Raw genomic sequence first — 15519 nt, forward strand, 5'->3', positions numbered from 1 at the left:
TGAAATTTTCACACATTCATAATTACATATTCTAGACAATAAATATTACGTTCAAACATTTCGGTGACTCGGTTTAGCGGTCCCGAAACCACTTCCCGACTAGGGTCAATTTTGGGCTGTCACAATATGCTATCTCACATAGATGTTACGTTTATATGTTGGTTATTAACCATGTAGATTATGGTGGATAGGAGGGTATAATGCTTAAATTTTGAAATGAACTTGGTTGAATGGTTTATCAATTGATGTTCGGTAAGTTGAAGTTAATCTTATGTGAGCTTACTAAGCAATTAATGCTTACATAGTTGTATTTCTTTTGTTTTGTAGTCTATCAGAAGCTCGATCGGTTGGGACCTTTTCAGAGTCTTATCACACTATCAATAAATCACCTTGGTAGTTCTTGAATACTTTGACTTTGGTTATAAATGGCATGTATAAGGCCTAATATATAGGGTTTAAAGTCATTTATACTTTTGTTGTGTTTTGGTTACTTTTGTAAATGGTTATATGCATATATGGTATAATTGGCTTTTACATGTTAAAAGCTATATGTGTAAATGGTCATTTTGGTGTGCTTATTTTAAATGGTAATAAGGGATGATAATGGTTGACATTAGGTAGCTATTTTACCTAAGTTTGGTGATTAAGAAGTGGCATTATAGATTTGTTCTTAATTGACTTTGTTTTGGTATGAAATGAGGTGTGTTTGAGGTGTGTTTTAATTGGTATGTTTATGAATGTTTGAGGTGTGTTTAGGTCCATTGATTGTGTGTACAAATGGAGTAGCTTGTTGGGCAAGGTTTGATTTTGTAATAGCTTATTTTAAGGCTAATTTTGGAGCACATTGCTTGGGACACGGGCTCACACGACTGTGTGTCACTTTTTATTTTAGTGTAGGTTTCGTACGACTGTGTTACCCTATTTTAAATATACAAACATGTGGACACATGGGATGGGACACGGCCATGTGTCCCTTCTTCGATTGTCCATACGGTCTGAGCCATGTCACATAGCAGTGTGACCTCTGTTTCTCAATTTTTCATATTTTTCTAAAATTTTCTAATTTGTTTTAATTTGGTCCCTGATTGTCCCCAAATTATTTTTAGGGCCCCGAAAGCTCGATTAAGGCCCAAATGTGTATTAGTGTCATGATTTAATTGATTAATCAGTAAATAATTTGTAAGTTGAATTATTATTCTATTTTGAGTTTAAAAGTTTTGTTTTGTAAGGTAATGCTTTGTAACCCTAATCCGGTGACAAAAACAGGCTAGGGGTATTAAACGTACTATAATCCGACCATGTAATACCACTTAGTATTAGTTAAACATTTAGACAACTAATGAGAAACATTTTCTTCCATTTTGATTTGTATGAAAAAATCATGCGAGAATAACTATACAAAGTATATTAATGTAATCAAAAAATTTGTTTTATCACTCAGGGCTCTAGATCCAATAGAGGTCTATGTTGATGACATGTTGGCAAAGAGGTCTACTTTGAGAAAGCATATTCAACATTTTTCTGAGGCTTTTTTTGTTCTGTGAGCCCATAACATGAAGCTGAATCTGAATAACTGCGCTTTCAGTGTGAGAGTAGGCGAATTCTTAAGCTTCCTGGTTTTAGAAAGAGGCATAGAGGCGAACCCTGAGAAGATTTAGGCCATTCTAGATATGCCTCCCCCGAAAACTATTAAAGACATTCAGCGCCTAATGAGGAAAGTGGTCGCACTCAACTGGTCCGTCTCCAGGATGGCAAATAGGTGCTTACCCTTCTTTAAAGCCTTAAGAACTTCTTTCAGTTGGATAAAGGAGTGCCAAGTTGCTTTTGAAAAGCTAAATTTATATCTCACATCTCCACCACTTCTAATGTCACCTCGAGTAGGAAAGACTCTTTATCTTTACCTGGTGACTTTTAAGAAACGATAACAACAGTTTTGTTCAAGGCAAAAGGGGTTTACAAATTTTCGGTGTATTATGTTAGCAAAGAGTTATAGAATGGTGAAAAAAGGTACTCAAGGGAAGAAAATCTCATCTTCACTTTAATAATGGTAGCTCGCAAATTGTGACCCTACTTTCAAGCTCATCCCATTACCGTCTTGACAAATCAACCTATCAAAGACATTTTGCTTGAAGTAGATACTTCAGACAAAATGACTAAGTGGGAATTGAATTGGTAGAGTTCAGTATAGTGTATGCCTTGAGAACATCGATCAAATCTTAGATCTTAGTCAATTTTATGGTGGAATGTTCTTTTGATAGATCACCAGACCTTACAGGTAACTTTTAATTTTGAACACTATTACTCATATAAATGATACAATGGCATGTCGCATTGTTTATTGGAATTTTACTTAATGAATATTCATTTTTTTCTTGTGATGCTTTATTACAAATGTATATTTGGTTCTAAAAAAATTTTCTGTTGATTATAAAAGATGTAGTAGTTAGCTTATCATAGGGACAAACCAACTCAATTGTAAAACCAAAGTGTTAGAATGTCTATGTTGATGGCTCAACAATGGAGATAGGATTGGGGGTAGGTGTTCTCCTTGTAGACCCTAATGAGAACGAATGGCAGTATGGATTATCCTATGGCTTCCATGATTCTAACAATGCTTCGGAGTATGAGGCATTAATTTCAAGACTACAACTGGCTCTACAGCTAGGGGCAAGGGAATTGATAATACACACTGATTCTCAACTGGTAGCGAAGCAAATGAATAGGGAGTATTAAGTAAAAGAGCCAAGACTAAAGAAGTACCATGCCATAGCTGCCCAGTTGCTCGCCGAGTTTGATAAAATACAAGTTAGACAACTATCTTGGATGGAGAACACCAAAGCTAGCATTTTATACAAAAGTTAGAGTCCTCTATTACTATTGAGTAAAGATGAAAAATTCTATTAGAGTATAGAGCCACCCTATGTTGTGGCATTCATCAAGTGCTCAATTTGAACTAGGAAGAAACGTGGATAACACCCATTATACAAACATTACAAGGGGAAAATCACCACCTAAGCAGAAAGGAGCTCGCTAAAATTTAGCATAAGGTTGAAAGGTATGATGCTATAGTTTACATTTAATATATCATTATATCTACAAGTTACTCAATTCTCATTCAATTAAAACCTTTTAATCTATCACCTTTAGATATATCCTGTTAGAGAGTATGCATTATAAAAAAGGCTACTCCAACCTCTTTTGAGATGTCTTTCTCCTACAAAAGTTGAATCTGTTTTGAGAGAAATACATGAAGGAATATGTTGCGACCATCTAGGTGGGAGGTTGTTAGCATAAAAGAATTTCAGGCTGGGGTATTACTGGCCAACTGTATAGAAAGATACATACCATATGGTTCGCACTTGCAATTCCTACCAGAAACATGCCCAAGTGCAACGATCACCAGCTAAGCCTCTACAAATAATGTCTAGCCCTTGGCCATTTTGAAACTTGGGGAATTGATATTTTGAGTCCATTTCTAATAGCCACATCTCAGAAGAAATTCATTGTAGCTGTAGACTATTTCACTAAGTGGATAGAAGCTAAAGCTTTGACTACAATCACATAGAGACAAATGGAGTCTTTTATTTGGAAATCCATTGTTTGTAGGTTCGGCATCCTATGCCTGATTATAACAGGTAATGGAACCTAATTTCAAGGAAAATTTAAGAACTTCTGCAAGGATCTATAGATCACTCTCGCTCAAATCTCTATAAAAACTCCCCAAACAAATGGTCAAGTAGAGGCAGTGAATAAGAAGACTTTAACAGATCTAAAGAAAAAAGTTGATGAGGCCAAATGAGTCTAGTTAGAAGAGCTACCAGGAATCATATAGGCCCTATGAACCTCACCTCATACAGCAACTAGGGTTGAGGTAGAAATCCCTGTTGAGATAGGCCTGCAATCTCATAGAACAATTCATCTCGATGAAAGTGCCAACTAGGAGCCATTTGACTCAACTTGGATTTTATTGATGAAGTTAGGGAAACAACAGAAATTAGGAGTGTTGCACAAGCTCAACAAGTTGTTTGATACTATAATTCCAAAGTGAAGTACAAATAGTTTCAAATGGTGATTTAGTTTTGAGAAACACTAAAGCCAATTTCCCAGTGTCACAACGGGGAAAAATGGCCCCCAATTGGGAGGGACCCTACAAAGTTGTTGAAAAAATAGGTTATGGAGCTTACAAGATAGCAAAATTGGATGGCCCTATTCTACTTCGCACATGGAATACACACTATCTCAAAAATATTATGTATGAATGATATGTCCCTTTTTTCAATAAAAATACTCCATTTGCAAATATTGTTTACTTTATCTATCATGAATAATCTTATTTGAGTTAGCTGATTTAATATCGCTCCTCCAAACAACTCACTGATTTAAGATTGCAGCTGATATCGTTAAGGTTCGTTGATTTAAGATCACAACTTAAGTTCATTCAATTTAATATCATGAACAATCTTATTTGAGTTAGCTGATTTAATATCACTACTTCAAACAACTCATTGATTTAAGATTGTAGCTAATATCATTAAGGTTCATTAATTTAAGACCACAACCTAAGTTAATTTGATTTAATATCATGAACAATCTTATTTAAGTTAGCTAATTTAATATTGCTACTCCAAACAACTCGCTGATTTAAGATCACAACTAATTTTGTTAAGGTTCACTAATTTAAGATTGTAGCTTAAGTTTATTTGATTTAATATTATCAACAATCATATTTGAGTTAGCTAATTTACTATCGCTACTCCAAATAGTTCGCTGATTTAAGATCATAGTTGACATCATTAAGGTTCATTGATTTAAGATCACAACCTAAGTTTATTCAATTTAATATCATGAACAATCTCATTTGTGTTAGCTGATTTTCCAAACAATAGTTAAATTATATTCGTTGACTCATTTTTGGTGACAACTTGATTATATAGTTTGCTCAAATAAATTCACAATCAAACACCACACTGTTTCAATACAAAATAAACATAGATTTTTCATTTCAAATTAGAAAGTGTTAGCTCGATGGAATAAACCGAAAATGCCAAGAGGGGGTGAATTGGCCTTTAAAAATTTTGGTGAAAGTAAAGACAAAAATGAAACAATGAACACAAAGAATTTAGAGCGATTTGGCCCCATTTTCCTACTCCACTACCTTAGCTTTCCACCACTAAGGATTTTCCCAAATTCACTAATTTGTTCAACCTTTGAGGACAAGGTTTAAACTTATAACTCCTTAAGATTTCTACACTAAATCTTAAGTTACAAACCCTTTCAAAGAGATATAAATAAGCAAACAAAGAAACAATCCTTACAATATTAAGCTACTTGCAAAATGATGATCAAATACAATAAAATACACTTGAGAAAGAGAATAGAGATAAAGCTCACAAGTGTCTGTAAGAAGAATGTGAAAGTATTAAGCTCTAAGGTTGTTCGATTGATGATTTTTTGCTTGAAAGTGCTTTTTCTTATGTTGTAGGTCTTTGCAAGATAGTATTTATACCGCCTAATAGATTTTCAACTATTGAGGTTGTTGGTGTAGTGAATATGGCAATTGGGGATGTAAAACCAGAACATTTAATTCACCTGCAACTACGAGTATCGATACCAAATAAAAAGGTATCGATAATTTTTGTAATAAATGTTGATCCAGTGACCATTAAGATTTGTTAATCGATACCAAAAAATGTTTTGTCGATACTTTTTGAATTAGGTATCGATACGGGGTCGATACTTTGTGGGGTTTATAAGAAACAAAATGCTATTTTGGTATCGATTTTAATAAAGGTATCAATTATTTTTTTCAGTAAGTATCGATACCGAAAAAATGGTATCCATAATTTTTAAGGTTTCTAAAAATAAAATGCATGTTTGGTCTCAATTTTTCAAAGGGTATCGATAATTCTAAAAATATCAATACTTGGCATAATGGTATCGATACTTTTTGGCCTGGAGAAATTCTGACTTGTTTGAAAATCATTTTGATATGTTAAAATTTTAAATTAATTCAAATCATTTTCACTTGATTTTAAAATTATTTCAAAATTTTTCTAAGAGTTTATTGTAAATATTCAAAGTTTTATTTGTTAGAATTCAAATTTAAAAATCATTTTGTCAATTTTAACTTATATTCAAAAACACTTCAATTTGTTATATCAAAATCTTTTATCAAATAAAGCTTAGCTTAACATAAAGAAACAAGTACAATGAAAACAATGAAATTATGAATTAGCATTGATATCCTGGGGGCCAACGAGCTCTTCATCCTTTCATTCGTCTACTCTTTCATTTCTATCCCCTTCATGTCCAGCAGTGGGAGCTACACTCGTCTCAGTAGGATTTTCAATGAAGTAAAGCCTATTAGAATTCTTCCATTCTTCTACAAATTCCTCCCAATCCACTTTAGAAGGAAAGTGAACATCGAAATCCAACTAGACACCAGCGAGGTGACTAAAAGCATCAAAGTTTACCCTGCGAGCATTGAAGAGACTACTAACTACTTGAGTGTGCAACAAGAAGTTAGACTTTAAATCTGGAAAGCAATCCTAAAAGCTTTGCATGGGATCACTTTTATACTTTTCCAAAGCCTCTTCATGAGTTTTCACTAGATTAGCCATGGCAAGTTTGTGATGCTTATCCATGCTTTTCATAGTCGCTTCCAAGACATCCTTAATAGCTTGCTCACCTGCGATTTCTCCATTTAATTTTTCAATATTTTTTCAGTAAGAGTGCAACTCTCCTGAAACCTCTTATTTTACTCAACTAATTCCATGTTTTATTCATCCAAGCCTTTATGTACTTCGTGAACCCTTTCTAGTGCCCCCATGGTAGACAAATAAGCATTTTTAGTCTTTTTCTTCTGCTTTGCCAATACCCTCAACGAGCTCTACACTAACCATGCCAGCTTTAGCAAAGGGTACTTGGAGAGATAGTATAAGCTCCTGTAAGGAAGGTTTCCTTATAGGAAGATGCAGACGAACAAATATGCTCTTTTACTTTTCCAGGCATGGGATTTTTCCACTATTTGCTCACCTCACTAAAACTGTAAGGAAAATTTTTCATGCTGAGATGCTTGCACCATGGAAATAATGTTCGTATCTCACCACCAAAAGCAGTAAACTTTATAGAACCACCAGAATGGTCATAATCAACAATTAACCCAAATGTATCTTCAATTGGTGGTGGTTAAAGATCAGCAGGAGAGTCAGATGGAGAATGAATCGCAATAGAAACTGTAGCAATAGGGGCCACATCGTCAGATGTTGCAACATAATATTTTCCTTTCTTTCGACGAAGCTCCCTTATAGGGGTATCCTCATCTTCTCTATTCAGAATGATATTGGTAGCCCTAGTAGTAGTTTCCTACTTTTTCTTACTGCTTGCACTTCCTTCTCTAACAGAAGTACTAGAAGGACCACCTCACACATTTTTCATGAACGATCAAACATCCATATATTCGTCGATCTCCCTGGACAGATTTATGGATTCCTCTAAATTCTGTTCAACAACATGAACTGTACTTGCTTTGCCAAGAAGTCTATTATCAAGACTATTCATCATAATGGGGTTCGCATCACTCTCTGGATCCCCTACAAGTTTAGAGGACCACAGACGAGGGTTTAATTTACAAAAGCTATAAAACTAATTCTTAGGTTCCTTCTTCTTCCTTAAAAGTATAAGCCCCAAATCATTAGTGGCTCCATGTGACCAGGCGAACTGCGCAAGCAATACCCTTATGGTGTCCGCACTATTACCATCATCAATAGGTCACCATCCATTAGTACTTAGATTTAAGAGGTAGTGTTGAAACACATTTCTAACAGTTAGCACTTCCTCCAAATCTAGTACGCGTGTAACAGCATAATTTTTAGTGGTGTCGAAAACAGTGATTCGATATCACTAAATCTGACGAGTGAGTTTGAAAATTTTATTATTATTTAATAATTATGAGTCAGGTGTGTTTTAGAAATATTATTGAATTAGTGAAATTGTGATTTAAAAGAATCATTAGGTTAATTAGTCTAAAAAATAAGGTATCGAGACCTCAATTTCATAAATCAAGCCGTAAATATTTTTAAAAATATTTATGGAGTGTCATTGAGTTAGTATTAAAGTTTCGTTAGAAAATTTTAACGTTTTCATAGTTAATTAAATAAAAAGAACTAAATTGAAAAAGGTGCAAAACTTGCTAAAATGATTAAATTACTCAAGTGATAAATATGGGAGGACTTAAAAGGTAATTGAACCTAAATTGTATAGGCTGAAATGGCATATGCAAAAAAAAAACAAAGAAATTAGATGATTAAAGGGCAAAGTGGAAAATAAATAAAATTAAAGTAGATAAAAATGAAGTTTAAAAGAAATCTAGACATTTCTTCATAATTCTTTAGCCAAAAACACCATAAGAGGTCTCCAAGAAGCTAGTTTTTCATATTTTTACTCCATGTAAGCTTAATTTTTTATTATTTCATGTAATTTTTATGTTTTTTTTACTTTTACAGTTAGGTCCAACTAACTTTTTCATTAGTTTTTTATTCTATAGGTAATTTTGAAAGTTACCATAGATGAGTGCTAGGTATTTATGATGAATTAACATGGAATGGAAGCTTTAATTTTATTATATGATGATTTTAGCAAGTAATTTCAATAGAAATTGATTTTAGGACTTAATTGTGAAAAAGTTTAGAATTAGGGTTTGGTGCTAAAATTTTCAATATCAAAGGCTTTATAGTAGCCTAAAATAATTAGATAAAGTATTAATTGAGAAAAATTAGCTCAATTGATGGGTTAATTGATCAGTGACTAAATTGTAAAAATTGTAAAACTTGGGGTAAATGTGTAATTTTAAAAATTGAAGGGCATAAATTGTTAAGTGAATTAGAATTGAATTTGATGCTGATGAATGGAAAATTTTATATTATAGATCAAGAACCTGAAGATAAACATAGAAAAGAGAAATTAATAGATTAGTCCTTGAATTTCTACAACTCTACAAACTACCCCAGGTAAGTTCATATGGTTGAAGTTTCATGATTAATTGTTAATTTAGGAATGATATAATGTATTATTCTATATCTTTGTTCTTGAATTATTATTATTTAATAATATGAAAATTGAATTGGAAGTTCAAATTAAATAGAATGCAAGATTGAGTACGATCGTTCCATGACACAAGATGTATTGATAGACAAGACCATGGTTGGACCATGGCAATATTTAAATGTAATACCATAGCTAGGCTTTCAATGAAAAGACCATAAATAGGTTATGGCACCATGAACGTAAGACCATGGTTGGACCATGACAGTATGTGTATAAGTGTAAGACCATAGCTGGGCTATAGCATCCTGATGATAAGACCATAACTAGGTTATGGCATTACAAGTGTAAGACCGTGGCAGAGCATGGAAATATATATACGTAAGACCATAGTTGGACTATGGCATCAAGAAAACGATGTACTCAATTTCATAAGACGTTCTCTAATTTGACAAAGATTGGTAAGTGTCATATGGATTAAAGTGACAGAATTTAAGTAGTTATTGATATTGAGCTCAATCAAGTGAATTTCATCATTTGAAATTATGATTGGCAGGAAGTGATAGTGAATTACATATTTATGATTTGTTATATTATGTACGGTAAGATTTAACTTTAAATTCAATGAACTTACTAAGCTTCATTAAGATTATTCGTGTTGTTAATGTTCTTTGTAGATTAATGTAAGATCGGAGGATTGGATAAACACATCAGGCCACACTATCCAGATTTCTCTGGTAGATTTTGTAATACAACCTATGGTTTATATGGCATGTATAGGGTTGGATAAAAAAGAATTAAACTTGAATTATGAATGTGAATGATACATATATATATGCTTGTATACATACATTTAGTAGTGGTAATTAGTAAATCAATGAATAAAGTTCTTTTAGTAAGTCTAAGTAAATGAAGTGCTGCTGATGTTATATCATATTGAGAATATGTTTTGGCTTAGATTGGTTGTTTGGTTAAGATAATTAGTATATGAAAGTGTTATGTGCAAGTTATTATCATAAAAAGGTGAGAAAAGTGGCTTTAAAATGGTCTATTTTCGTCCACACGGGCTTGTGTCTCAGTCGTGCGTGACACACGACCATGCACATGGGTGTGTGGTTTGACTGTGTGTCCCCTGCATCTTGAAGTTTAGAAACAGAATGCTCAGAATTTGGTACATGGGCGGAGACATGGGCGTGTGTCTCAGCCGTATCTATTACATGGCCCAGAACACGGGCGTGTGTCTTGGCCATGTGAAACCTGCACCAAATTTGTGAAAATTAAATTGACTACCCGGTCTAGCACACGGGCGTGTAGTATGCCATGTGGCACAAGTCAGGAAGTTGCATGGGTAAGGACATGAGCTAGGACACGACCTTGTGCCTCACATCGAATGCCCACACAGCCTAAGACATGGGCATGTCACATGGCCATGTGAGCCACACGGGCTTGTGACTCCTATTTATAAGAAAATTTTTGGAATTTTGCAAAAAAAAATTCTAAGTTCCTGGCTTAGTCCCGACTTGATTCTAATATTTGAATTGGGCCTTGAGGTTCTATTTAAGGGATAATATGGTTGATTTCGGATATGAATAGTAAATGATATGAATTTTTCTATAATTGATCTATAAACTTCAGTAATGCTCCAAACCCTGTTTCGGCGACGGATACAGGTTAGGGGTTTTACAACGCGAACCTTGCGAAGTCTGGAATACTGACCCCACCCACTTCAAACATAATATTTCGGCTTTTCAAGAACATACCCTTACTAGGTATCGACCATTCAGTTGGAAAATCAAAACCAGCTTTAAGCTTGTACTTAACTCGTATGGACTTGCAAAGGTTTAGGCGAAGGTTCGAAGGCTAGTTCGAGATGATTGATTCTACATTTTCACAAGGAGAGAAATAAAACAAACCCACGGAACCTCTTCGATTGCACGCTTTTAGTTGGTACAAATTCCTATCATGTATTCCTCGATAATATGACAGAAGAAGGGGTGGAGTGGTAAATGGAAACTTGCTTCTATCACGAGCAGTGGAAGTAGGAAACTTCCATAGATGGTGGTACTTAATTGGTTTGATCATTCAATGATTGAGAAAGCATAAGTGAAATTGGGTAGTTTAATTCCCCGAGTAGCCAAAATACGACTCATTTCTTCCTCCTCATTTCTTCCTCGTTAGTGATGCAAACATAAGTTTTTTCCTCCATCAGAGTACTCACTTTCATGGCGTTGTAAAGAGATGCCTGCTTCCTCTCATCCTAGCCATTGAGTTCTAATAAACCTAGAAAAAATCACAAGAACGATGGGAATTTTAAGAAAATTACCTCTAAATTTGTGCTTCTTAACAACGAGTCCTTCTTCAAAATCTCGAATTCAAAGGGTTTAATTTTTAGGGCTTAAGTAACCTCATTTTAAAAAAGTTTTACACTTTAACGATTCATATATTCAAGAATAAGGTCACAATCAATTGTGTACAACTATATCACTCTTTAAGGCGTGGTGAAGTGTACGTGACAAGTTAGAGTACAAAGCGTATGTAATAAGCTTCTCCTTATGTGACCTCTCATCTCGCGAAATCAAGTCTAAGAAAAGTCACTTTATAACTCTTCTTAGAACCAGGCGGGGGACAAATTGTTATGATATTCACTATTACAAACCCACTACTCGATTACCCAATTGGGTCCCGACCCATTCTCTACGTAGTTCGCACTTTGGGTTCACATGTGAAGTGCTCGTACCCTTCTATGAGACCGCATGATGTGAGGTCGCGCTACCATGTAGGTGAACACACATCTACAAAACATGTGTTAATCTTATAGTAGGGTACGTGTTGACATGCATGGGAACCTACCTATAATATCACATCCATGAACAATAACCATATCATATAAATACACAGTTTAACCTATTTAAAGGACACACACTCTGAAATACTCAACAAAATGATTAATCAAATAAAAACAACAAAAAAATATATATTTATGAAATTTGTGGAGTGTTGTTAGCGAATAATACTTGTCAAACTCAAAATTCCTTCAAGAAATCTAATTGAAATTAATGTGATCTCATGGAGAAGCATAAATTTTCAGTTTTTCTCCAAATAATTCATAAGAAAGAAGAATAAAGGCATATGAAACCAACAAGTGTTAAGTGTAATAGTTAAACATATTACACGTTTAACAGGAGATAGTTCAAACATTAAATATAACATTTTTGGAGGAAGTCACGAACTTGGGCATATATTATAAACGGATATAAATTAAATAAATAAAGATGGTGTCTACATGAGGGCCAAATTGTCCATTGACATCAACATATCAGAGCATTGGGTTCAAAAAGAGTAGTTTAATTATAGGGTAAATTACATTTATTGTTCATAAACTTTGTTTAAAATTACATTTCGATCACACACCTTTCAAAAGTTACATAATAGTTACAAGGCTTAGTTTGGATGGGCAGTGTGTTTACCTCTGGTAAGGTTAAAAATAGCAGTGGCAGTGAGATTAATTACTGTAGTAGTGAGATTGGATACTGTAGTGGTGAGATTAGAAACAACGGTGAGGTATGTGTTTAGATTTAAACGCAACTGTAGTGATAAGGTAAGAATAAAAAATGACTATTAAGGACATTAGATTAAAAATTATATATAATAGAAGTTTTAAAATTATTTTGCTTTTACGAAATTATTAAAATATGTGAATTTATAAATTTATTTAATAAAATATGTTTATTAAAATGTTTATTTTAATTAATTAATATTAATTTTATAATGGTAATATATATAACTACTATTTTATATAATAATAAAAAAGTAACAATACAAACATACATTAAATAAAAGATTAAAATTGTAAAAAAAAAAACAGAGTAGGGTCTCTTTTTTTTTCATTGGAGCTTCAGTGAGGTAAGGTTTTCCAAACATGCCTCACCATTAGTGCTCCAAACATCCAAAAATTCTAATAAAACAGCATTATTTCTTAATATTCCATTACACTGATGTTAATTGGTGAACCAAAGGAAGCTTAACGTTATCAAATTATTATATTTTTGTCACTCAATTGTTAACTTACATTAAAAAAGTAACATTGTATCTTAATTCAAAAGGTTAATAGTTAATTTGGTTCATAAGTTATAGTTAAAAATCATTTTGATATTTTTAAAATTTTCTTAACAATAATTGAAAAATATTAAAATGAGAATTTTTAACTATAGCTCAAGTACTAAATTAACTATTAACCCTTTAAATTAAGGTTTAATAATTAAAGTTTAGATCCGACTAATAAAAATGAAACAATTTGATAACATTAATAATTATTATATAATTTTGGAAAGTTTACTAACTGAAATGTAATTATTATATAATTTTAAATAATATAACAATTATTATATCAAGTATATCGACAACCAGGTTTACAGAGTTGAAGGGAAAACAAAAATCAAACTCTACCTTCAAAACTAGGAGAAAAAACTAAAAATGGATGCAATTGACTCAGTTTTTGATCCGCTAAGAGAGTTCGCTAAGGACAGTGTTCGTCTTGTCAAGAGATGCCACAAGCCCGATCGTAAAGGTTACTCATTTCTCCTTTTCCCTTTTTTCTTTCTTTTCTTTTTGCTATTTGATCGATCAGTATTCCGATTAAAAGAACCTTTTTTTTCTCTTAAATTTCAGAATTTACGAAAGTAGCGGTCCGTACAGCTATCGGATTCGTGGTTATGGGATTCGTAGGATTTTTCGTCAAGCTCATCTTTATCCCTATTAACAACATTATTGTTGGATCCAGTTAGGTAAGGTTCAATTCTTTTCGATTTCTAGTTTGTTTTCATGTTACTTTGTGGTTTATTGCATTGTTTGTTAAGGATCTGTAACTGATGTGACATTGATCTGAATTTATTCTAATTGTTTTAAAAATTAAAGTTACGAAAACCCAAAGCTCTAATTTTTTATTTTTTTTTTAAATCTGGTTGTTGAATGCTCTAGGGAAATAAATTTTGTCTGTAATTTGATTTTTTGTTGGGGAAAGCCAAGAACTTGAATTTTTGATTAATCGTAGTTAATATTTTCTTGATGAATCTTTTCTCCGCATATCAGGGTCCTTATAGAGATTAGATTGAAACTATTGGTTAATAATCAAACATTGAGTGGAATTTTTTTCTTTGTATGGTGATTTTGTTAAAAACTTTCCTAGAGACCATTACCGAATATCTTAAAATCCTAAACACTGTTACGATATTTGTATTAAACATGATATTTGTTACATAATTTTTGTATTTACTGAACATGCCATGACTGTGTCGTGTTTTCATATCGGTCCAAAATTATATTGTCTAGTGGTTAAGCACTAGTTTGCTATTATTAATGAGCAATAAACTACTTGAAGCTCACTTTTTAGTTAAAAGAAGGGGAGAAAGCATAGAGGGTGAGCAGTATCTTAGATCATATTTGCTCATGCTGTTCAGGGTCATAGATATAGGATTAATGATCCATTACATATCAAGTAAATGGATTATGTGCAATTAGATGATGAGCATGTTGGATAAAGTGGATCTCCAATCCTATGGCTGGTTGGCAGCCATCAAAAGATAAACTGGATAATGGAAATTCAACAGACTGCTACATGCATTCATTTCCCTAGTTTTGGTAAAACTATTTGAAAATACACATCACAAACATCTTCATATATTATTTTTGTGGTTTGATACATGTTTGCTATGCTCCATTTGTGCTTGAATTTGATAGATTTTGAGGATCATGCTTAGGCCATCTTATGCTCAAATTGCAGCCTTGCTTCATGTTACAGACTCACAGGAAGGACAGGAGCCGGTAGAAATTTTCAACACTGAGATAAAAGAAAGAACTGTATGTTTTTAGATTGAGAGCTATATCATGTGAGTTTTTGAACTAGTTTTAATTTAAGCCTTGGGTTGTCTTATATTCGGTTTTGTTGTAATAGAATCTTGTTGAAGCAAGTGAGTTTTGGTCTAAATGAATTTTATGTTCAGGCTAACAGTGTACTTGATGATATAATCCAATGAAATATCCGTAAAACTCAAGAGACTGACTCATTTTACTTGCCAATAATTCCTTCCAACGTGCATGTCTGAGCCCGATATCGTATATTGAGTGGTCAAATCTGCGGTTTACTTTAAACTGGATTTTTTTCTCCTGATATTAAGTTGCAGTGAAGACCTTTATCCCGTGATATTAGCAACATCGATGACGCTGTTTTGAGTTGAAGTCATAATAGCTGTTGGATTAAGACTAGCATTTAACGAAACATCATGAACATTTCAACATAGGGATGTAATGGAATGGAATAGGGCTCAAATATTACATAGTTGGTTGAATCGAATAAGGTGACAACATTACCCTTAAAAATAAAAATAAAAATATTTTATTTATATTATTAATTGTGAAAAATAAAATAAAGTAAAATAACACAAATTTTTACGTGGAAACTCTTTTGGGAAAAAATCACGG

At 33.1% G+C, this 15519-nt stretch overlaps 1 protein-coding gene across 3 annotated transcripts; it reads left to right on the forward strand.

Annotated features, from left to right (window-relative positions):
• Positions 1 to 13406: 13406 nt before the first annotated feature.
• On the forward strand, positions 13407 to 15092 carry LOC108459391 (protein transport protein Sec61 subunit gamma). 3 transcript variants are annotated; one of them, XM_017758754.2, is made up of 3 exons: positions 13407 to 13609; positions 13711 to 13826; positions 14779 to 15092. In XM_017758754.2, exons 1-2 carry the CDS (start codon positions 13516 to 13518, stop codon positions 13824 to 13826), a joined length of 210 nt encoding a protein of 69 aa, XP_017614243.1. In that variant the 5' UTR covers positions 13407 to 13515; the 3' UTR covers positions 14779 to 15092. The 3 variants fall into 3 exon arrangements, with proteins under 3 accessions (XP_017614243.1, XP_017614242.1, XP_017614241.1); XM_017758753.2 differs by having other exon boundaries at positions 13408 to 13609; positions 14822 to 15092; XM_017758752.2 differs by having other exon boundaries at positions 13409 to 13609; positions 14840 to 15092.
• Positions 15093 to 15519: the final 427 nt, after the last annotated feature.

Source organism: Gossypium arboreum, chromosome 4 (assembly GCF_025698485.1).
Source record: "Gossypium arboreum isolate Shixiya-1 chromosome 4, ASM2569848v2, whole genome shotgun sequence".
Classification (NCBI taxonomy): domain Eukaryota; kingdom Viridiplantae; phylum Streptophyta; class Magnoliopsida; order Malvales; family Malvaceae; genus Gossypium; species Gossypium arboreum.